The 23,530-nt window shown below is 46.7% G+C and overlaps 1 protein-coding gene across 1 annotated transcript; it reads right to left on the bottom strand.

Annotated features, from left to right (window-relative positions):
- Positions 1 to 735: 735 nt before the first annotated feature.
- On the bottom strand, positions 736 to 3,185 carry LOC100604929 (guanidinoacetate N-methyltransferase). The gene is given in 5 exon segments (XM_012503914.1): positions 736 to 1,075; positions 1,077 to 1,159; positions 1,162 to 1,529; positions 2,759 to 2,834; positions 3,138 to 3,185. Coding segments are annotated over 5 exon segments (915 nt in total).
- Positions 3,186 to 23,530: the final 20,345 nt, after the last annotated feature.

Genomic DNA, 23,530 nt, shown 5'->3' on the forward strand with positions numbered 1-23,530 from the left:
TCCTTTTGGGTAATAACTAGGTGGAGCAAATCTTAGGGAAATTTTGGGGAAAGTATATTTCTCAAAAAGCCTAAGAGTGCTGGGCGCAGTGACTCATGCCTGTAATCCCAACACTTTGGGAGGCTGAGGTGGGAGGATCGTTTGAGCCTGGGAGTTTGAGGCCAGTCCACACAACATAGTGAGATCCCATCTCTGCTACAAATAAAACCCTAAGAGAAGCTGAACACCTTTTAACCTTACAGGTTTTCCCAGGTATTCTTTCTAGACTCAAACAGTCACTCTCAGCAAGTTTTCTTTCATTCTTGTTTTTCCCACTGGCAAGTAGACTAGGAAACATGGTTTGACTTGTATGAAGTCTGTGACCATTCCTTATTTGATTGGCCCAAGGCCCTAAGGGTCCTCTCCATGATTCACCTTCCTTAAAAATAATGATGGCAACAATAATAACTTGTCTCTAAAGTGCTTTACAAAGTGTGTTTGCATACAATAAGTCATTCAGTCCCTTCCACCCAAACAGCCTTATGAGGTTGGTAAGGGTATTCAACCATCCTCGCTTTGCATATGAGAAGACAATCTCAAAGATTTGAAGTGTCCCAGTGGTAACTGGCAGAACGAGAACTCTTAGATCTCCTGACTTGCACATCCTGTCATCTGCTCTGTTACATTCTCATCTAGAGTCTGCTGTCCACACTTGACCCTTGCTACCCCTCTACCTGCTGCTGTTCCTCTGAGAGTTCATCTTGCCCTTATTTTGAGAGAGGGAAGGGCAAGCCCAGTGTTAGTGTTGATTTTGCCCTCAAGGACCCTGGCAAGGAAGCAGCAGTGTTCCCACTGTAGAGGCCAGAAAAGCTGCCCAATGACACAGCCAGGATCAGTCATGGAGCCGTGACAGGCCAGAGCCTGAGTTCCCAGCCACTGAGGAGGGGTGGCAGAGGATTGTTTGGCCAGGTCTGGGTGGGCTGAAGGCTTGGTGACCAGGGACAACATGATCGTCTGCAAGACCAACGCTATCACTGCCCTGAGGATGTTCTTCCCCTGAAAGGCTGCCTCCAATAGCACAGGCACCTGCGTCTCAGATGGTGGTGACATCTGAGTACTTGGACTTGATCAGCTGCCTGTAGGAGGTGAGGTAGCAGTAGGTGAGGGCAACACCCCCTTCAGCTTCAGCAGGTGAAAAGTGTGGTTCTCGATGAAGTTGAGCTGGTGTGTGTGCCAGGTCTTCTACAGTGGGTACGCGTCATACAGGATCCCATCGAAGCGACCACCTGGCAGGGTGAGCGCCACCTCCTTCCACAGGACTTCCAAGGGGATGACCTTGTGTGGCTGCTGCTGGGTCCAGTCCTGGAGCAGCTGGAAGATGCTGTCATTGCACTCCATGATCCAGTGTTCCTGGATGGCGACCTCCTGCACCTTCCATGTTCTTGTGGCCATGCCGAAGCCCACCTCTAAGACTCAGCCCCCTTTGGAGGTGGTGAAGGCAGTGAAGGGGGTTGCGGTGGGGGCGCTCTTGCTGCAGATGGAGCCCCAACCTGGAACCCGATGTGCCAGGGCCCAGTCCCTGCAGCCATCTCACTTTTCACACACCTCATTTCTGCTTGCCAAACCCACCCAGCCACTTAATAAGGAAGCAGAGAGTATGGGATAGAGGAATTGTGGGAATAGTGCCCCAGCCAGATGTTCATTACTCCACGGGGACTCTGGTAGGAGGCTTGGCCTTCAAGCTCTGCAGTTTTCTATCTGGCACCCTGGCAGCTGGGCTCAGGTCTAAAATGTGCAGAAGTGTTTTATAGATAAATAGAACATTCCAAAGAGATGTCCTCATCAACAGTGAGACATCTTAGGGAAGGAGACACCACAGTGTTAAAGAGAATTACCTCGATGGCAGTGCCTGTGGGCTGGTTTGAGCCACATTCTTTACCTCTGAGCTTTCTGCCTTCTGAAGCCCTTTTTGCTCTTTCTGTTCAGATGAGAGGCGTTATGGTTCCTATTTGGGTAACATTAGGGAGGTGGTCAAAGCCCCCAATACAGCCCGTTCCTGTGGTCCTAATCCAAGATGGTCATCACTGATAGTAGGATTCTCCTCTCCCCACTTCAGTCACAGGAAATAGGGTGGTGACCAAACAAGCTCAAGTGATAAAGTGCTGGTGATATGTGTACATGTTTGTTGTTTTCTCCACCTCTGAGGTGCTGTGTTGCCTGAAACCAAAGTGTTCCAGTTTGTGTACTAAAGTTGTTTTTCTGGCAGCCTGAGACTTCACTTTTTAGAAAATGCAGCAATTGGTTGATTTTTGTTGGTTCTGAAGAACCCATCACACTACCCATGGTATCTGAGTTTCAAGTCTAGCATGGCTTGGGTAATCTGTGATTGTACCTGTTTCTTCCTGGGATTCTGCACATAGCCAGGAGCATCTCATTGCTTCATTCCATGTTTTCTTGCAGTTATGCCTGGGATTTGCAGATGGAAATGCATATTTTATTGTAAATTTCATTTTATATCTAGCTTATATTACCCTTAGGGCATTAAGTGGGTCTTTTAAACTTATGTCTGTTAAGTAGGTTGTCTATGACTTGACGTTGGGCAGTAAAGGTAGATAGATGCTAAGCAAGTATTTATTATCAAAAGGAAATGCTGAGTCAACATTAAGGGTGAGAACTGCTCTTCGTGGTTAAGGATAAAACCAACAAGGAAAGAAGTGATGGGAATGCAGAGACAGGAGGCAGCCCAGCTCTTCTTGGGGTCGTTTATGCCCATCCTTACGTTGGTCTGCGGCGTTTCCCCAGCAGACACCACTGTGGGCTACTCTAATGACTTCTCTTTCCTCCTCGAACAACTTCTGGAGAAGTCACACAGCTGCAGAGTGGTGCTGCTACACATTCATCATTTAACCTTACCTGGGTCCTCAGCTATAGGGCCATCTGTCTCGAGTCAGCTGTCAACTTAAAAGTTTCACCATTTTCTCTGGTTTGACTTGCTGAAAAAAAAAAAAAACATTAAAAAAGTTTCACTATTTTCTTAAAATAGTTTACCTTATCACACCCTCTCATGTTCACTGGATGACTATCCTTTCTTCCTGGTGAAAGCAGAAACCCTCAGTTTCTCATCTTGCACCTACAGACTCATCTGCATCCATCCTTACCTCCTTGGGAAAAAAAGACGTCTCTCCTTCCATGTGAGTATCAGTCATCCCCCTGTGCCATTTCATTTTCTGTTTTTCAGTCCACCCTGCCTTTTCTCCCCAAAGTTTTCACTTCTGTGTCTTTAGCCTTTCCTCTAATGGATGTAGGTGATGAATAATTTTACACTTAAGGGGACCCTCCCTAAACCTGATGTCCCTTTCCAGCCGCTGCCTTTTTCATCCTTAACGACCATGCTTCTTGAGAGTTGTCTACCCTTTCTGTCCCTCTCTTCTCCTTCACTGACACGTGACCTTCTACTGCTACCCAGCCACTGATCATTTTCTTGTCGAGGGGACCATTGATTTCCAACACTATCCTCCTCAGTTTTTATCTGGCTTGATCTTTGTGTTACACTTGGCACTGTTGGGCCCACTTCCTTAAATGTTCTCTCAGTTTTCATGGCCCCAGTCTCTCCAGATTTTCCTGTGTTCCTTGGCCTATTTTAACATTTCTTCAGGGAAGCCTCTTCCTTTGGAGTTGGAGGTGTTTTCTAGGGTTCCATTGTGACCTTCTCATTTTACTTTTATACATCTCCAGAAGTTCTATGATTCACTGCCATGGTTCCTCTTTCATTTATAATGCCCAAATCTCTACCTCTGGCTTGTTCTGCCAACATGAATAGTCAGCAGCCACCTGGACATTTCTGCTTGCCATCTCCCAGGTCCACTCCTGTAGTCGGTAATTGGTGCCCACCATTCACCAAGTATATATTAGTTTGCTAAGTCTACCATAACAGGATGCCACAGACTAGGCCCAAGCAACAGAATTTTCTTTTCTTTCAGTTCTAGAGGCTTGAAGTCTAAGATCACAGTGTCAGAAGGTTTGATTTCTCCTGAGGCCTCTCTTTGGCTCGCAGATGGCCATCTTCTTGCTGTGTCCTCACATGTCCTTTTCTCTTTTTGTGTGTGTGTGTGTGAGACGGGGTCTTGCTCTGTCACCCAGGCTGGAGTGCAGTGGCACAATGACAGCTCACTGCCCCGTCAACCTCCTGGGCTCAAGCAATTCCTTCCACCTCAGCTTCTCAAGTAGCTGGGAATACAGGTGCATGCCACCACGCCTGGCTAATTTTTTGTATTTTTGGTAGAGATGGGGTTTCACCGTGTTACCCAGGCTGGTCTCAAACTCCTGAGCTCAAGCAATCTGCCCACCTTGGCCTCCCAAAGTGCTGGGATTATAGGCATGAGCCACTGCGCCAGGCCAGGCCTCTTCGCTCTGCACACATACATCTGGTGTCTCTTCCTTTTATAAGGACATTGGTCCTATTGGATTAGGGCCCCACCCTTAGGATCTCATTTAACCTTAATTGCCTCTTTAAAGGCCCTGTCACTAAATACAGTCACATTGGGGGGTTAGGACTTGAACATAATGAGTTTTGGGAGAGATAGTTCAGTTCATAACAGCCATTTGCCTGAGCAAGAACTGGGGGTTCTTCCTTAACTCCTCTGTGTCGCGTATCTGATTCACCATATCTCGACCGTTCTACAGGCGTACCTTGGAGATACTGTGGATTTGGTTCCAGACCACTACAATAAAGCAAATAGTGCTGTAAAGTAAGTCACACGAAGTTTTTGTTTTCCCAGTGCATATGAAAGCTATGTCTATACTGTAGCCTATTAAGTATGCAATAGCATTATATATATATAAAAAAAGTACATACCTTAACTAAAAATACAAAAAAATGCTAACGATTGAGCCTTCAGCACGTCGTAATCTTTTTGCTGGTAGAGGGTCTCGTCTCAATGTTGATGGCTGCTGACCAGTCAGGGTGGTGGTTGCTGAAGGTAGGGATGACTGTGGCAATTTCTCAAAATCAGATAGTGATGAAGTTTGCCACGTTAATTGACTCTTCCTTTCGCAAAAGATTTCTCTGTAGCATGTAACGCTGTTTGATGCATTTTACCCACAGTAGAACTTACTTCAAAATTGGAGTCTTCTCAAACCGTGCCGCTGCTTTATCAACTAAGTTTATATAATATTCTAAATCCTTTGCTGTCATTTCAACAGTGTTCACAGCATCTTCACCAGGAGTAGATCCCATCTTAAGAAACCACTGTTTTTGTTTGTTTGTTTGTTTTTTTGAGATGGAGTTTTGCTGTTGTCACCCAGGCTGGAGTGCAATGGCACTATCTCACCTCACTGCAACCTCTGCCTCCTGGGTTCCAGCGATTCTCCTGCCTTAGCCTCTCGAGTAGCCTGGATTACAGGCACCCACTACCATGCCTGGCTAATTTCTGTATTTTTAATAGAGATGGGGTTTCACCCTGTTGGCCAGGCTGGTCTCAAACTCCTGACCTCAAGTGATCCACCCATCTCGGTCTCCCAAAGTGCTAGGATTACAGACGTGAGCCACTGTGCCAGGCCAGAAACCACTTTCTTTGCTCATCCATAAGAAGCAGTCCTCATCCACTAAAGTTTTGTCATGAGATTACAGTAATTCAATCACATCTTCAGGCTCCACTTCCAGTTCTCTTGCTGTTTCCACCATATCTGCATTTACTTCTTCCACTAAAGTCTTGAACCGTTCGAAGTCATCCATGAGAGTTGGAATCAGCTTCCTTCAAACTCCTAATGTTGATATTTTTATCTCCTCCTGTGAATCAAGAATGTTTTTAATGACATCTAGAATGGTGAATCCTCTCCAGAAGGCTTTCAGTTTACTTTGCCCAGATTAATCAGAGGAATCACTATGGCAACTGTAGCCTTTGAAGTATATTTCTTAATAATAAGACTTGAAAGTCCAAATTACTCCTTGACCCATGGGCTGCAGAATGGGTGTTGTATTAGCAGGCATAAAAATATTAATCTGGCTAGGCATGGTTTGGCTCATGCCTGTAATCCTAGTACTTTGGGAGGCTGAGGTGGGTGCATTGCCTGAGCTCAGGAGTCTAGACCAGTCTGGGCAACATGGTGAAACCCTGTCTCTACTAAAACAAAAAATTAGCTGGTGTGGTGGTGCGCATCTGTAGTCCCAACTACCTGGGAGGCTGAGGCACAAGAATCACTTGAACCGGGGAAGTGGAGGTTGCAGTGAGCTGAGATCGTGCCACTGCACTCCAGCCTGGGGGGACAGAGCAAGACTGTCTCAAAAAATAAATAAATAAAGCATTAATCTCCTTGTACATCTCCATCAGAGCTCTTGGATGGCCAGGTGCATTGTCAATGACCAGTAATATTTTGAAAGGAGTCTTGTCCTGAGCAGTAGTTCTCAACAGCAGTCTTAAAATATTCAGTAAAGCATGCTATAAACAGATGGTGCTGTCATTCAGGCTTTGTCGTTTCATTCACAGAGCACAGGCAGAGGAGATTTTGTGTAATTCTTAAGAGCCCTAGGATTTTCAGAATGATGAATGAGCACTGGCCTCAACTTAAAGTCACCAGCTGCATTAGCCCCTAACAGGAGAATCAGCCTGTCTTTTGAAGCTTTGAAGCCAGGCGTTGACTTCTCTCTAGCGATGAAAGTCCTAAGTAGCGTTGTCTTCCAGTAGAAGGCTGTTTCATCTACACTGAAAGTCTGTTGTTTATGTTGCAGAGATTGCTTCTTTCCTTAAACCTCGTGAACCAAACCTCTGCTAGTCTCAGACTTTTCTTCTGCAGCTTCCTCACTTCTCTCAGCCTTCAATAGAATTAGAGAGTTAAGGCCTTGCCCTAGATTAGGCTTTGGCTTAAGGGAGTGTTGTGACTGGTTTAATCTTCTATCCAGACCCACTGAAACGTTCTCCATATCAGCAATAAGACTGTTTTGCTTTCTTACGTGTTCACTGGAGTAGTACTTCTAGTTAACTTCAGGAACTTTTGTATTCACAACTTGGCTGTTTGGTGCAAGAGGCCTAGCTTTGGCCTATCTCGGCTTTCAACTTGGCTTCCTCACTAAGCGGATAATCATTCTAGTTTTTGATTTGAAGTGAGAGTTGTGCGACTATGCCTTTTGCTTGAACACGTAGAAGCACCTGCAGGGTTATTCAGTGACCTAGTTTCAATATTGTGTCCGAGGGAATAGAGAGGCCCAAGGAGAGGGAGAGAGATGGAACAGCTGGTTGGTGGAGCAATCAGAACAAACATACACTTATTGATTCAATTTACAGTCTTATGTGGGGTGGTTCAGGCATCCCAAAGCAATTACCGTAGTAACATCAAAGATCACGATCACCAAAACAGATATAATGAAAAAGTTTAAAATATTGCAAGAATTACCAAAATGTGACACAGACATGAAGTGAGCACATGCTATTGGGAAAATGGTGCTGACAGACTTGCTTGACTCAGGGTTGCCACAAACCTTCAATTTGTAGAGTGCAGTATCTGCAAAGGCAATAAAGTGATACACAATAAAACAAGCTGTGTATGTATTTTATTATTGTTTGAACCCATCCTTTTTCCATCTCCTCTGCCACCTCAAGCATTTGAAAATTTATTCATTCAGTACACTTTTTATTTTTATTTATCTTTTGAGACAGGATCTCGCCCTGTCGCCGAGGCTGGAGTGCAGTGGTGGGATCATAGCTCGCTGCAGCCCCTCGACCTTCCAGGCTCAAGCAGTCCTCCCACCTCAGCCTCCCAAGAAACTAAGAATACAGGCATACATTACCAAACCCAGCTAATTTTTAATTTTTTAAAAAATTTTTTATTTTTTTTTTGAAACAGAGTTTTGCTCTTATTGCCTAGGCTGGAGTGCAGTGGTGCGATCTTGGCTCACAGCCACCTCTGCCTCCTGGGTTCAAGCAATTATCCTGCCTCAGCCTCCTGAGTAGCTGGGATTACAGGCATGCACCACCACTCCCGGCTAATTTTGTATTTTTAGTAGAGTTGGGGTTTCTCCATGTTGGTCAGGGTGGTCTCGAACTCCCGACCTCAGGTGATCTGCCCACCTCAGCCTCCCAAAGTGCTGGGATTACAGGCATGAGCCACCATGTCTGGTGCTAATTTTTCTACTTTTTGCAGGGATGGGGCCTCGCTATCTTGTCAGGGCTGGTCTCAAACTCCTGGATTCAAGTGATCCACCTTTGCTTCCCAAAGTGTTGGGATTACAGGCGTGAGCCACTGTGCCTGGCCCAGTACACTCTTTGCATACACATTATATGCTGGGGATGCAGCCAAAGAAGTTTAAAAAATATACAACTTAAGAAAAGTAGGCCGGGTGGGGTGGCTCACGCCTGTAATCCCAGAACTTTGTGAGGCCGAGGCAGGTGGATCACTGGAGGCTAGGAGTTCGAGACCAGTCTGGTCAACATGGCAAAACCCCATCTCTACCAGAAATACAAAAATTAGCCGGGCATGGTGGTGTATGCCTGTAATCCTAGCTACTTGAGAGGCATGAGAATCACTTGAACCTGGGAAGCTGAGGTGGCAGTGAGTTGAGATCGCATCACTGCACTCCAGCCTGGGCGACAAAGTGAGATTCTATCTCTAAAAAAATGAAAAAGTAGATGGAAATGATAAAGCTAAATGAAGAAAAATTAATTGGCAAATCAAAATTATAAATCTAATAGAATTCATTTGATATAGTCTGGCACGGTGGCTCACACCCATAATCCCAGCACTTTGGGAGGCAGAGGCAGGCGGATCAGTTGAGGTCAGAAGTTGGAGACCAGCCTGACCAACATGGTGAAACCCTGTCTCTACTAAAAATACAAAAATTAGCTGGGTGTGGTGGTGGGTGCCTGGAATCTCAGCTACTTGGGAGACTGAGGCAGGAGAATTGCTTGAACCTGGGAGGTGGAGGTTGTAGTGAGCCGAGATCGTGCCATTGCACTCCAGCCTAGGCAACGGAGCAAGACTCCGTCTCAAAACAAAACAAAAAAAACATTATTCTGATGTAATGAAAAATACCTGTCAAATCGAATTAGGAAAAGACAATGAGTAAAGAGAACTCTTACGATTTTAAAAATACGTTGCCCACAATCACTTTGGAACTCAAAATAGTTTCCTGGAAGGATGAATGATCATAATTTATTCAAAGAGATAAAATACTAGAACTGGCTAATAATCAAGAAATGAATGTAAAAACCACGGAAGTTGTACTTCTAAAACTGCTCATGTTTACTGGGTGAGTTTTTGTTATTAAAGGATCCAATGATTCTCTTTCATCATAAGCTGACCAGGTTAAAAATAAGGGAATGGAGGCCAGGTGCGGTGACTCACACCTATAATCCCCAAACTTTGGGAGGCTGAGGTGGACAGATCACTTGAGGTCAGGAGTTTGAGACCACCCTGGCTAACATGGTGAAACCCCGTCTCTACTAAAAATACAAAAATCAGTTGGGCGTGGTAGCACACGCCTATAGTCCCAGCTATTCGAGAGGCTGAGGCATGAGAAACGCTTGACCCCTGGGAGGCAGAGGTGAGCTGAGATCATGCCACTGCACTCCAGCCTGGGCGACTGAGTGAGACCCTATCTCCAAAAAAAAAAAAAAAGTGGAATGGAAAATTCAATTTACAAAAGTGTGTCTAGTTGAGACCCGTTACCAAACTCCAACAAAGATAAGTTTATTCTTTTAAAATAACCTTGTTTATGTAGATGAAAACAATTCTGTAAAATTCGACCTATAAACCTGTCACGAATTAGACAATTTAAGAAAAAGAGAATGCTTCCCTAATGTGATAAGATACGCATATTTAAGTCCAGTGACCACATTGTTATTCCAGTAGAAACACCAAGGCCTTCCCACAAAAGCAGTGATCTTGATATGCTCCTGACCATTCAAAATGAGTTTTAAATCTGAACTGCGGCTGATGGTTCTAGCAAGAAGAGAGCCCTCCAGTTACTGAACTGCTGTGGTTCCCAGAAAACACTGTACCCATCTGCACCCCTTGACTTTTGACTACACTGTCCACCCTCCCTGGGTTTCCTTCCTCATCCACCTGGCAAACACTCATCCATGAAAACATTTTCCAACCTCCCATTTCCAGGGGTAATCACTCCCACTCTGCAGTGTTTCAGCACTGCACAACTTTTTCTGTTTGCACTTATTACCCTGCATTACATTCCTCTGTTAAGGCATCTGACCACTTTGTACTAGAGCGTGAGCTCCCTCAGGGGAGGGACTGTGCTCTACAGTCTCTATGTCTGCAGTGCCTCGCATGATGCTCAGCGCATAATCCATAAAGCATGTCCTGCAGGAACTGTCGCAGGCACAGTCTGGTCCACTGTGATAGGGGATGGAGTCTGAAGTCACCAGGAGCCCTGGATGCTGGAGTCACGCTCCTTTTTTGGGCTTGCATTAATCATTGCCAAAAAACGTTCTTCAGGGTCGTGGCTCCTAAGTTGGTCGTGCCAACTTAGGCTTGCCCAGCTGGGGTAGCCAGCACCTGAGCACTTACTGTGTACTGGGTGCTGGGTTAAACACTGCATGGGTAGCTCACTGGATCCTCACAATGGCTGAGATGGTGCTACTATAACTCCTGTTTTCCTACTGAGGAAAGAAGTTCTGAGTTACTTTATGGTGGAGCTGGGACTTCTATCTGGGTGTGCCTCAGGCAAAGCCACCCTCCCACAGGGTTTGCTGACCTGAGGTTGAGGCTCTTCTGGAAGGCTGGGGGTGGCAGAGATCGAGGCCCAGGTTTAGGGCTCAAGACTGGGCAGGGTGGCCAGCAAAGGGGCTACTGGCTCTGCCAGGCTGTTCATAGTGTTCTGTAATTTGATGCTTTTTTTTTTTTTTTTTCTTTTTGAGACGGAGTCTCTGTTGCCCAGGCTGGAGTGCAGTGGCGCCATCTCAGCTCACTGCAACCTCCACCTCTTGGGTTCAGGTGATCCACCCTCCTTGGCCTCCCAAAGTGCTGGGATTACAGACGTGAGCCACTGCACCTGGCCTGTAATTTGCTTTTTAATACATTGTGACCATCTTTCCAGGTTGTAGTAGTTTTAAAATATGTCTAAAAATTCTTTAATACTCCTCCCGTAAAAGGTAGAGCCTGATTCCTCTCCCCTTGAATATGGGCCAGTCTCTGTGACACACTTCTATTGAGTGGAATGTGGCAGCATGATGGTGAGTGACATCTGAGGCTAGAATGGAAAAGGTTGCTACAGCATCCACTTAGTCTGCCTGTCTTGGGACACGTGACTTGGGATCCCTGAGCTGAGTCATGTGTCCAGTTGGGTTGGGGAGGAGAGACGCCCAAGGAGTCTTCACAGTACAGGTGCCAAGTGGGAGTGAGCGGGCCTGCAGGTGATTCCAGCCCCAGCCATAGAGGCTGATGTCAAACACAGCGGAGAAGACCCCTGCCCAGCCACCCCTTCACCGGATTGCAGATTGTTTAGGAAAATAAACGCTGCTGCTGTTTTACGCTACACGTTTTGGAGTAGTTTATCACACTGCGTGAGATAACTAGAATTGATGTCAATAAGAATGGTGCTACCTCTTTAATTCCATCATGTGGATGTGTCAATTTGTACAGCCATTCTCCTAACCCTGAGAAAAGTATCTCAATTCACATAAACATTTCCACATGTGTAACCCAGATGTCAGCCTGCCGTTTTGAGGGTTATTACCTTCCTCTGGCATGTTTGGGAGGGCAGAGCCTTGTTTCACATCCACTGCTGGTCAGCTCTGCAATGCAGCTCCTCAGCAGTGGCCTGGCTCTTCCAGGCCCCCGCTCACTCCCCTCCTACTGGGCACCCCTTGGAACTCCTGGACCACTGTCTTCTTCGGTGCAGTACTACCCACCCTGGGCCAGCCTCCTCCCCGACCTGGGTTAAAGTCTGATTACTTTCTAGAACAGTAGCTAGCTTTTTTTTTTTTCTTCTTTCTTTTTTTTTTTGAGATGTGCTCTTGCTGTGTTGCCCAGGCTGGAGTGTAGTGGCGCGATCTCGGCTCACTGCAACCTCTGCCTCCTGGATTCAAGCAAGTCTCCTGCTTCAGCCTCCCGAGTAGCTGGGATTACAGGCACCCGTCACCATACCCAGCTGATTTTTGTATTTTTATCAGAGACTACCCTGTTGGCCAGGCTGGTCTTGAACTCCTGATCTCAAATGATCTGCCTGCCTCAGCCTCCCAAAGTGCTGGGATTACAGGTATAAGCCACCATGCCTGGCCTAGAAGAATAGCTTTCAACCAGGGACAGTTTTGCCATGGGGACCTTTGGCAATATTTAGAGACTTTTTTATTGGTAATTTTTATTGAGGTAATTGAAGATTCATATGCAGTAGTAAGAAATAACACACAGGGATCCCTTGTATACTTTGTTCAGTTTCTTTCAATGGTAACATTTTGTAAAACTAGCATAGGACAAGGAGGATACTGGTTTATTTGTGTATGTGTGCATGTGTGTTAAGTTCTATGCAGTCTTACCGCCTGCATAGGTTTCTGTTTCCACCACAGTCAAGATACTGAACATTCCCATCACCACAAGGCTCCCTCTTGTTGCTCTTTAATAGCTACACCCACTTCCCTCCTGCCTGCACTCCCTCCATAATCCTGGCAGCCACAAAACAGTTCTCTGTTTCTGTGACTTTTCCATTTCAACATTATTATATAAATAGAATTATACAACATGTCACCTTTGGGAATTGTCTTTTTTCACTCAGCATAATTCCCTGGAGATTCATCCAGGTCGTGTGTATCAGTAGTTCACTCCTTTTCATTGCCGAGTAGTAGTCCACAGTATGGATGTACCACAGTGTGTTTAACCACTCACCTGTTAAAGGACATCTGGATGGTTTCCAGTTTAAGGCTATTAATAAAGCTGCAATAAACGTGTGTGCAGGTTTTGGTCTGAACACAGTCTTCATTTCTCTGACATAATTGCCCAGGAGTGCAACTGCTGGGTCATATGGTAGTTGTATGTTTAGTTTTGTAAGAACTGCCAACTTTTCCAGAGTGACTATCATCTTACATTTCCATCAGCGGTGTAGGAATGATCCAGTTTCTCCACATCTTGCCAGCATTGGGTGTTATCACTGTTTTAGATTTTAGCCATTTGATAGGTGTGTAGTCTTCAGCCATACCACTCTGAACCGCATCTCGTCTGATAGGTGTGTACCTATCACAAAACCTCATTCAGGTTTTAATGTGCATTTCCCTAGTGGCTAATGATGTTGAATATCTTTTCATGTCCCTATTTGTCATCTCTGTATCGTCTTTGGTGAAATGAGTCTTCATGTCTTTTGTTCATTTTCTAATTGGGTTGTTTATTTACTGTTGAGTTTTGAGAGTTCTTTATATATTCCAGGTACTAGTACTTTATCAGATCTGGAGACATACTTGGTTATCACCACGGGGTGGGTGGGAAGAGGTCTGCTACTGGCACCTAGTGGGTAGAGGCCAGGGATGCTGCTAAACATCCTACAGTGTACAGGCCAGCCACCACATCAGAGAATAATCTGCTCCAAAATAGAAATAGTGCCCAGGGTGAGACACCTTGCTCTAGAAACCCTACAGTGTACAGACTCTAGAAACCCCAGCTCCACGGAGACAAAAGCTGCTGTTTGGGGACCCCTCCATACTACTCCCTGTGTACCTCTTCATCTGGCTGTTCATGTATATCCTTTATAATATCCTACAGGTGTGGTGGTTCACACCTGTAGTCCCAGCTACTTGCTGGGTGGGAGGCTCAGGTGGGAGGATCGCTGGAGCCCAGGAGTTCAAGGCAGCAGTGAGCTATGATCATGCCACTTCACACCAGCCTGGGCAACAGAGCAAGACCCTGTCTCTAAAAGAAAAAAAATTCCTTTCTAGTAAACTGGCAATAATAAAGTGTTTCTCTGAGCTCACAGGCGAGCTGTTATATCAAATTATCAAACCTAATGAGGGGGTTATGGAAGCCCCCAGTTTGTAGCTAGGTCAGATGTAGGAGTGTGGATAACCTGGGGACCCACTACTTGTGATTGACATCTGAAGTTGGGTCAACTTTGTAGGACTGAACCCTTAACCTGTAGGAGGTGCGTTAACTCCAGGTAGTGTCAAAATTAAATTAAGTTGTAAGACACCCAGCTGGGATTTCCACCAAGAATTGGAAAATTGCTATGGCATAGAAAACCCACACATTTGGGTCAGAAGTATTGTGAGTGGAGAAAGAGTTTTTTCTTTAACTGTACACACACTCTCACACTAGCAACTAACATTGAATGCCTTTTCTGTTTAGGGCATCATGCTTCACGCTTTACATGGATCACTTCCTTCAGTTCTCACAGTAACCGTTGGAAGCATGTATCATTCTCTCTCTTTTACAATGAGGAAACTGAAGGTCAGAGGTGACATGACTTGCCCAAGGTGGCACGGCTAGAAAGCGGTCTCTGCTCTCAACTGATCTACAGTTACTGTTTTTGTTTGTTATTGAAACACCAAGGGTTCGGAATAGGTCTGCTGCTTGCAGCACAGAAAGCCAGTGACTGAGAGGACGAATATTGCCAAGGAAGAAGGCTTTAGTTGGGTGCTGCAGTGGAGGAGATGGCAGATCAGTCTCAAACCCATCTCCCTGACTGACTAAACTTGGGGGTTTACATAGCAGAGAAGAAATATAACAATGTATTGGAAAATAGGACCTAGGGAGGGGTAAGGAAACAAAATCAGGGGTCTGGCATCTCACTGTCTGGATGCCATGATTTGGTGAGTTTCAGTTCTTTGATCCTTTTTGAGAGGTCTACTAGTCCTTTCCTAAGGAAGGAACTCAGAGAAAACAAATGTAAGTTTCAAGCTTTAAGACCAGAAGGGCCCATTTCTATGTTTATCCAAAAGAACTGTCTATGGCAGCGGTCCCCAAGATTTTTGCCACCAGGGACTGGGTTTCATGGAAAACAATTTTTCCACAGACGGGGTGGGAGGTGGTGATTTGGGATAAAACTATTCCATCAGATCATCAGGCATTAGATTCTCATAAGGAGCACACAACCTCACAGGCATAGTTTCACAACAGAGTTTGTACTCCTATGAGAGTCGAACGCACCACTGATCTGACAGCAGGTGGAGCTCAGGCAGTATTGCTCGCTTACCCGCCACTCACCTGTTGTGAGGCCCAGTCTTTTTCTTTCTCTTCTTTCTTTCTTTCTTTCTTTCTTTCTTTCTTTCTTTCTTTCTTTCTTTCTTTCTTTCTTTCTTTCTTTCTTTCTTTCTTTTTCTCTTTCTTTCTCTTTCTTTCTTTCTTTCTTTCTTTCTTTCTTTCTTTCTTTCTTTCTTTCTTTCTCTCTCTCTCTCTCTCTCTCTTTCTTTTTTTTTTTTTTTTTTTCCGAGACAGAGTCTCGCTGTGTCACCCAGGCTGAAGTGCAGTGGCACAATCTTGGCTCCCTGCAACCTCCATCTCCTGGGTTCAAGCAATTCTCCTGCCTCAGCATCCCAAGTAGCTGGCATTACAGGTGCCCGCCACCACGCCCGGCTAATTTTTTGTATTTTTAATAGAGACAGGGCTTCACCATGTTGGCCAGGCTGGTCTCCAGCTCCTGACCTCAGGTGATCCACCCACCTGGGTCTTTCAAAGTGCTGGGATTGCAGGCTTGAACCACCGCGCCCGGCCTAATACTGATTTCTAAGTACTATCCTGAGATGACCAGCAGAGGGCAGCAGTACATTAGAGTGCTGAAGGAATGACGCTGGACCCTTAGGCTTCATGGTATGTTCTGGGCAAAGGCAGAGACTGGGTCCTGGGGTGTTGGCATCAGTGGACTCAGGAGGAATTTGGAACACAGACAAGGTGGTTAATTTTCTCTCCAAATTGGAGTTACTTGTCTGAAAGTCTATGGTGTGGACTAGGAATGAGAAGATGACTTGGGGCCAGGCGCAGTGGCTCATGCCTGTAATCCCAGCAATTTGGGAGGCCAAGGCGGACGGATCACCTGAGGTCAGGAGTTCGAGACCAGCCTGGCCAACATAGCAAAACCCCATCTCTATTAAAAATACAAAAATTAGCTGGGCGTGGTGGCGTGCGTCTGTAACCCCAGCTACTCAGGATGCTGAGGCAGGAGAATCACTTGAACCCGGGAGGCAGAGGTTGCAGTGAGCCAAGATCGTGCTACTGCACTCCAGCCTGGGCAATGGAGCAAGACTCCGTCTCAAAAAAAAAGAAAAAAAAAAAAGACTTGGGAAAGTCAAGACTGGTTGGTGGTCCCAGTGCCATAGAGGAATTCTGACTGAGGGGAGACCTCCAAGAGTGCTTAGATAGAGGGCAGCTCTCTAGTCCATGCAGCACCACACGAGTCCCAGGCTGTTGCCAGAGCATGGTGAGTGTGTGTGTATGTGTGTGCGTGCGTGCATGCAAACGTCCACCCACCAGAGCACAGTGAGAGTATGTGTGTGTGTGTGCACGCAAACGCCCACCCCCCAGAACACGGTGAGAGTGTGTGTGTGCGTGCACAAATGTCCACCCCGCCCTCCAGAAAAGCAGCTGAATCATCTTTCCTGTATGCCACCCTTTCTCTTGGAGCTGTCTAGTTCTCCATCTTATCAGGGACCTGAGGTAGCTGAATATAAAGGGCGTGGGTGGTGATGCAGGAATGTAGACTGGTGGGCGAAGGGCCTGAGAATGCAGCCTCGGGCCTCCTTTCACCCTAGGAAGCCAGAGGAACCTCAAGGAGATGTGAAGCCCCTGGGGTCAGATGCAGAACTGTGCATATATAAATATGCACTTATATAGCTTATTTTAAAAACTTTTAATCTTGAAATAATTATAGATTCACAAGAAGTTGTAAAAATAGTAGCAAGGCTCTGTGTGCCTTTCGACCAGTTACCCCCAATGGTAACATCTACATTACTTAAGCACAATAGGTAAATGAGGAAATTGACATTGGTATGATCCAGGCCTTATTTGGACTTAGAGAGTTTTACACACACTTATGTGCATGTGTGTGGGTATAGTTCTATGCAATTTTATCACATGTATAGATTTGTGTAACTCCCACCACAATCAAGATACAGAACTGTTCTATCACCCCAAAGATCCCTCATGCTACCCTTTTATATTAATATTTACACCCACTCCTCTCTCCCCTCCCTGTCCCTGCCCCTAGCAATCACCAATCTCTTTTCTGTCCTTATCATCTTGTCATTTCAAGAATGTTACATATATATATATATATATATATATATATATATATATATATATAGTTTTTTTTTTTTGAGATAGGGTCTCACTCTGTTGCCCAGGCTGGAGTGCAGTGGCACAATCTCGGCTCACTGCAACCTCCACCTCCTAGGCTAGAGTGATCCTCCTACCCCAGCCTCCCAAGTAGCTGGGACAATAGGTGCGCACCACCATGCCCAGCTAATCTTTTGTAGACATGGGGTTTCACCATGTTGCCCAGGCTGGATCTCGAATTCCTGAGCTCAAGTGATCCACCTGTCTCGGCCTTCCAAAATGCTGGGATTACAAGTATGAGCCACTGCGCCCAGCCCTATATGGTTTTTTTTTGTTTTGTTTTTTTGTTTTTTTTGAAATAGAGTTTCGCTCTTGTTGCCCCGACTGGAGTGCAGTGGCATGATCTCCACTCACTGCAACCTCCACCGCCTCCCAGGTTCCACTCTCCTGCCTCAGCCTCCCAAGTAGCTGGGATTACAAGTGTGTGCCACCACTCCTGGCTAATTTTTGTATTTTTAGTAGAGATGGGGTTTCACCACATTGGCCAGGTTGGTCTTGAACTCCTGACCTCCGGTGATCCACCCACCTCGGCCTCCCAAAGTGCTGGCATGACAGGCATGAGCCACCACGCCTGGCCCTATATGTATTTTTACAGGGGATCCACAGCAGTCATCATATTCTCAAAGGCATCCACAGTAAAGTGCTGAGATTGCAGGAGCTTGGTGTGAATTCTACAAGAAGCTGAACAGCAGCAGATCCTATTCTCTTGCCGAGCAGTGCCAGGTGTTCTCTGGGTGTGAGGAAATCATAATCAGCCTTTGTTGAATGATTACTGTGTGTCAGGCACCAACGGCTCAAAGATGTTAAGTAACCTGCCCGAGGCCACATGGCAGCAAGTGGCAGAGCAGGAGTGAACCTGGTTCTCTCTGTGCCCCTCTACTTCCACAGGAGTGATGAAATAGGAGATGCATCTGCACAGAAAGGCTTGGCTGGCCACAGAAACCCAGGCAGGTCCAGAAACCAGTCCTTGAGCCAGCAGGAGGTTTGGGAGCTGCAGATATGACTAGGAGAGCGCCAGCCCTGTGGGTGCTTCTGGCAAGGGAGCTTCCTGGCCGGGATGGGTGAGCCATGGCTTGCCAGAGGTGGCCTGCTGGTCTCCTGGTGGCACCAACTTCCTCTAAGTGCCTTCCCAAGTCATGACGATACTTCGTGGTCCAGATAAGTATGTGTGTGTGGGCGGCAGGGAAAGCAGATGGAATTGGCCGACAGTGGTAGATGATGGCACTGGACATTTTTTGGTTACTAATTGGTAGTGGATGTCTCACTAAATTTGGTCAAAGTTCTGCACATGAGTTGTGGCACTTTTTGGAGAAAGCCAGGCCAATCTCACTTAGTCTCTGTCGCCATGTCCTGCCTCCACCTCGTGCCTTTTGGTTGTCCTGTCCTCTCCTGTATAACCAAGTGGCACGAGCCTTAGGGTACTTCGCTTCCTGTCCCCAAAAGAAAGGCCTGGGGCTGGAGTTGGGGACCGGCGCTATGGTGTGCACTGGGATGGTTTTTCTTTCTGTCTGGCTGTTATCTGGGCTCCTCTCTTGTTGAGGTAGGAAAGATGGGACTCCTCCCAGGTTTCCCGTTGGAGTCTGTGTGACCATCCGTGGCCGTAGGCTCTGAGGCCCACATCTCCCGTTTCTATCATTATCCCATTTTCCTCTGCAGGGATTACCTCTCTTCTATCTATATATTCTTGCAGGGGGTAATTCCAGCTGCAAAAGCCTGAAGACTTAGGAGCCAGACCCACCTCGGCCCACCCCATGGAGCAGGGAGGCCACAGAGCTCAGTCATCTCAACAAGCTCTTGTGGGGCTTAGATTTAATGCAGAGCCACTACCTTGGTGGCCACGTGTCCCTGGACTTAGGCTGTGGCCCAGGCTTCCCCACCCTAGCCCAGGATATACTCATTTCTTGCTCAATTTCAAGCCATCAATTCTGGGAGTCCCCAGGATCCTCCCAATCTTCCTCTTGCTTAAGTTGGCTGGCATTGGGTCTTTTACCAGTGACCAAAGCACCCCAACTTTGGACACAGTGGAATGCAGACTCAGCCTCATTTGGGTCCCCTCCCTGTGGCCTGCCACACTCAGCAATGAGAGCCCTCCTCGGGGCCCTGCCCAGCTCCCCATTATGTGGAGTAAAGGCTCTGATGGGAAGAGAAATCTCCATTTTATCCCACTATATCTCCTCTGTACAAACTTCCTTTCCCTAATTTTTTTTTTTTTTGAGACAGGGTCTTGCTCTGTTGCCCAGGCTGGAGTGCAGTGGTGTGATAATGGCTCACTGTAATCCCAGACTCCTGGACTCAAGTGATCTGCTCTGTTGCCCAGGCTGGAATGCAGTGTTGTGATCATGGCTCATTGTAACCCCAAACTCCTGGGCTCAAGTGATCTGCTCTGTTGCCCAGGCTGGAATGCAGTGGTGTGATCGTGGCTCATTGTAACCCCAAACTCCTGGGCTCAAGCGATCCTCCTGCCTCAGCCTCTTGAGTAGCTAGGACTATGTGCACCACCAGGCCTGGATAAGTTTGTAAGATAGGGAAGAGACAGGGTCTCACTGTGTTGCCCAGGCAGGCCTCAAACTCCTTGCCTCAAGCGACCCTCCCGAAGTGTGAGGATTACAGGTATGAGCCACCGTGCCTGGCTGACACAGACTTCCTTCGGGGACTTTTTAGGAGGGTCATGGCTAGGAGAAAAATTTGCTTACTCTGGGTTGGCTGGACAGACGCTGTCTTGGAAGGTAGGGTGGTAGAATGGTCAAGAGCAGTTCAAATCTGGGCTCTACCATTTATGTGCCACATGACCTTGGGCAAATTACTTCACCTCTCTGAACCTCAGTTCACATATCTGTTAAATGGGCATAATAATAGTACTGCAGGATATAAGGATTCATCCTAAAGATTAAATAAGATGATGAATGAAAGTACTTTAGCATATGTCTTAGTTTGCCAGGGCTGCCATAACAAAGCACGCAGGTCCTTGCGGGGCGTCACTTCATTCTGTGTCACTGTGTTACAATGTCGATGAGGGGGAGAAACATCCATTCCTCCCCATGTCTGCGTGGGTTTTCTTTGGGTACTCCACTTTCCTCCCACACCCCAAAAGCTGTGAATGGGCATGTCTACATGGCCCCAGTCTGAGTGAGTGTGGGTGTGTGTGAATGGCCCTGAAATGGGATGGCATCCTGTCCAGGGCTGGTACCCGCCCTGTGTCCTCAGCTGCTGCGAGAGGCTTCAGCCACCTGAGACCTTGAACGATAATCAGCAGGTTGGAAAGTGAAAGGATGCAACGATTGTAAAATAAAAACTAATAAAATTGGCTGGGCACAGTGGCTGAATCCCAGCACTTTGGGAGGCTGAGGTGGGTAGATCAGTTGAGGCCAGGAGTTTGAGACCAGCCTGGCCAACACGGTGAAACCTCATCTCTATAGTAAAAACAATAATTATCTGGGTGTAGTGGTGCATGTCTGTAATCCCAGCTACTGGGGAGGCTGAGGCAGGAGAATCACTTGAACCCAGGAGGTGGAGGTTGCAGTGCGCCTAGATCATGGCACTGCACTTCAGCCTGGGCAACAGAGTGAGACTCCGTCTCAAAAAAACAATTCATAAAATCTACAATAATCATAGAGATGCACTGCCGTAACAGATGCAGTAGGAAAGGGCCCAGTGAGCCCACGGTATTCAGGATTATTTGTTTCTGAACTGCATGGTGCTCCTTCCAATGTTTGTTTCGCAGACATTTATTCCTTGATTTAACCCACCGTGACTAGGACCACCATCACTCACTGATTCACCAGAAACCAGAAAATTGTCTTACTTGTTTTTATTAATCTTTCTTAAAGATATGTATGACTCACATTTATTTTATTTTTTGAGACAGAGTTTCTCTCTTGTCGCCCAGGCTGGAGTGCAGTGGTGCAATCTCGGCTCACTGCAACCTCCGCTTGCTGGGTTCAAGCGATTCTCCTGCCTCAGCCTCCGGAGTATCTGGGATTACAGGTGTGTACCACCACGTTCGGCTAATTTTTTTTTTCTTTTTCTTTTCTTTCTTTTTTTTTTTGTTTGAGACAGAGTTTTGCTCTGTCGCCCAGGCTGGAGTGCAGTGGCGTGATCTTGGCTCACTGCAACCTCCACCTCCTGGGTTCAAGCGATTCTCCTGCCTCAGCCTCCTGAGTAGCTGGGACTACAGGTGCATGCCACCACTCCTGGTTAATTTTTTTATTTTCTATGTTTTTGAGATGGAGTCTTGCTCTGTCACCCAGGCTGGAATGCCGTGTCGTGATCTCGGCTCACTGCAAGCTCTGCCTCCCGGGTTCACGCCATTCTCCTGCCTCAGCCTCCCGAGTAGCTGGGACTATAGGCACCCGCCACCACGCCCAGCTAATTTTTTGTATTTTTAGTAGAGACAGGGTTTCACCATGTTAGCCAGGATGTTCTCAATCTCCTGACCTCGTGATCCACCTGCCTCGGCCTCCCAAAGTGCTGGGATTACAGGCATGAGCCACCGCGCCTGGTCCTCCTGGCTAAATTTTGTAGTTTTAGTAGACACAACATTTCACCATGTTGGCCAAGCTGGTCTTGAACTCCTGACCTCAGGTGGTCTGTCTGCCTCGGCCTCCCAAAGTGCTAGGATTACAGGTGTGAGCCATCGCACTGGGCCTAATTTTGTATTTTTAGTAGAGACGGGGTTTCACTGTGTTGGTCAAGCTGGTCTCGAACTCCTGACCTCAGGTGATCCACATGCCTTGGCCTCCCAAAGTGCTGGGATTATAAGCGTGAGCCAAGGTGCCTGGCCTATTTATATTTTTAATATTAGAAGTGCCTGGGGTCTTTATTTTGAAGTTTGTTGATGCTTTTGTGACCAGAAATATGCCGTAGGAACTTAACTCTTGTTTGTATTAGTTAGCCTATGGTAAAATTGGTTTCGTTATACGTTGTTTCACTTAAAGTCACAGTTTATAAGAACGCACTGATGATAAGTGAGAACTTACTGTACCACCGAATGGATGGCTTAAAATAACAACCTTACCGTCTCACAGTTCTGGAGATTAGAAGTCAAAAATCAGGGTGTTGTGAGGGTCAGGTCCTTGTGAGAGCTGGAGGGAAGGATCTGTTGGAGGCCTCTTGCTGGCCTGTGGATGGCTGTCTTTATGCTCACATGGTTTTCCCCTGTATCTTCATTTCATCTTTCCTCTGTGTCCAAATTATCCCATTTTGTAAGGACACCCATCAGACTGGACACCTATCACTGGGCCCACCCTAATGACCCCACTTTTACTTGATCACCTCTGTAAGGACTATCTCCAAATAAGGTTACATTCTGAGGTAGGGGGGTTAGGAGGAGGACACAATTTGACCATATCAGCATAGTACATAGCACATAGTAAGTACTAAATAAATGCTAGCTGCTATTATTCTAATAATGGTACCGCAATCCATGGTTACTTACAGTGAACACCCCTGCAAGTGAGGTGACCCTGGTATCCTGGCTGAAAATCAGGCAGCCCTGTGGGTTCCCTATCTGATTACACTGGTGTAAGGGGCTGGGCAGCAGACAAGTGGATTTGCACATGAAGGCCTTGAATTGAGTGTGCTGAAACTGGGACTTGAACTAGGACTCTTGGCTAGATCTGATGGGGCTGGGGCCAGGCACCAGAGCTGAAGCCACATGTGGCCTGGTGTCATCTTCATTAGCTTGTTGTCCAGGAAAAATATGGCTCCTCAGACCTGCTGGGGGAGATCTGAGCTTCAGGGTTCCTGTCTCCCAGGGGTGCCAGAGTCAGGGTCTGTGGTCTCCCCATAGTTCTGGGACCTATCCTGGAGATCTCCTTGTATCTCAGGACATCATTGTCTTATTCAAAGTACTTATTTTTTTTTGAGACGGAGTTTCACTCTTGTTGCCCAGGCTGGAGTGTAATGGTGTGATCTTGGCTCACTGTAACCTCCGCTGGGTTCAAGTGATTCTCCTGCCTCAGCCTCCCAAGTAGCCGGGATTACAGGCATGTGCCACCACACCCAGGTAATTTTGTATTTTTAGTAGAGACAGGGTTTCTCCATGTTGGTCAGGCTGGTCTCGAACTCCCGACCTCAGGTTATCTGCCCGCCTCGGCCTCCCAAAGTGCTGAGATTACAGGCATGAGCTACCACACCTGGCCTTTTGTGTGTGTGTGTGTGTGTGTGTGTGTGTGTGTGTGTGTGTGATGGAGTCTCACTCTGTTACCCAGACTGGAATGCAGTGGCGCGATCTTGGTGTGTGTGTGTGTGTGTGTGTGTGTGTGTGTGTGTGTGTGTGTGTGTGAGATGGAGTCTC

This window comes from Nomascus leucogenys, chromosome 22a (assembly GCF_006542625.1).
Source record: "Nomascus leucogenys isolate Asia chromosome 22a, Asia_NLE_v1, whole genome shotgun sequence".
Lineage (NCBI taxonomy): Eukaryota > Metazoa > Chordata > Mammalia > Primates > Hylobatidae > Nomascus > Nomascus leucogenys.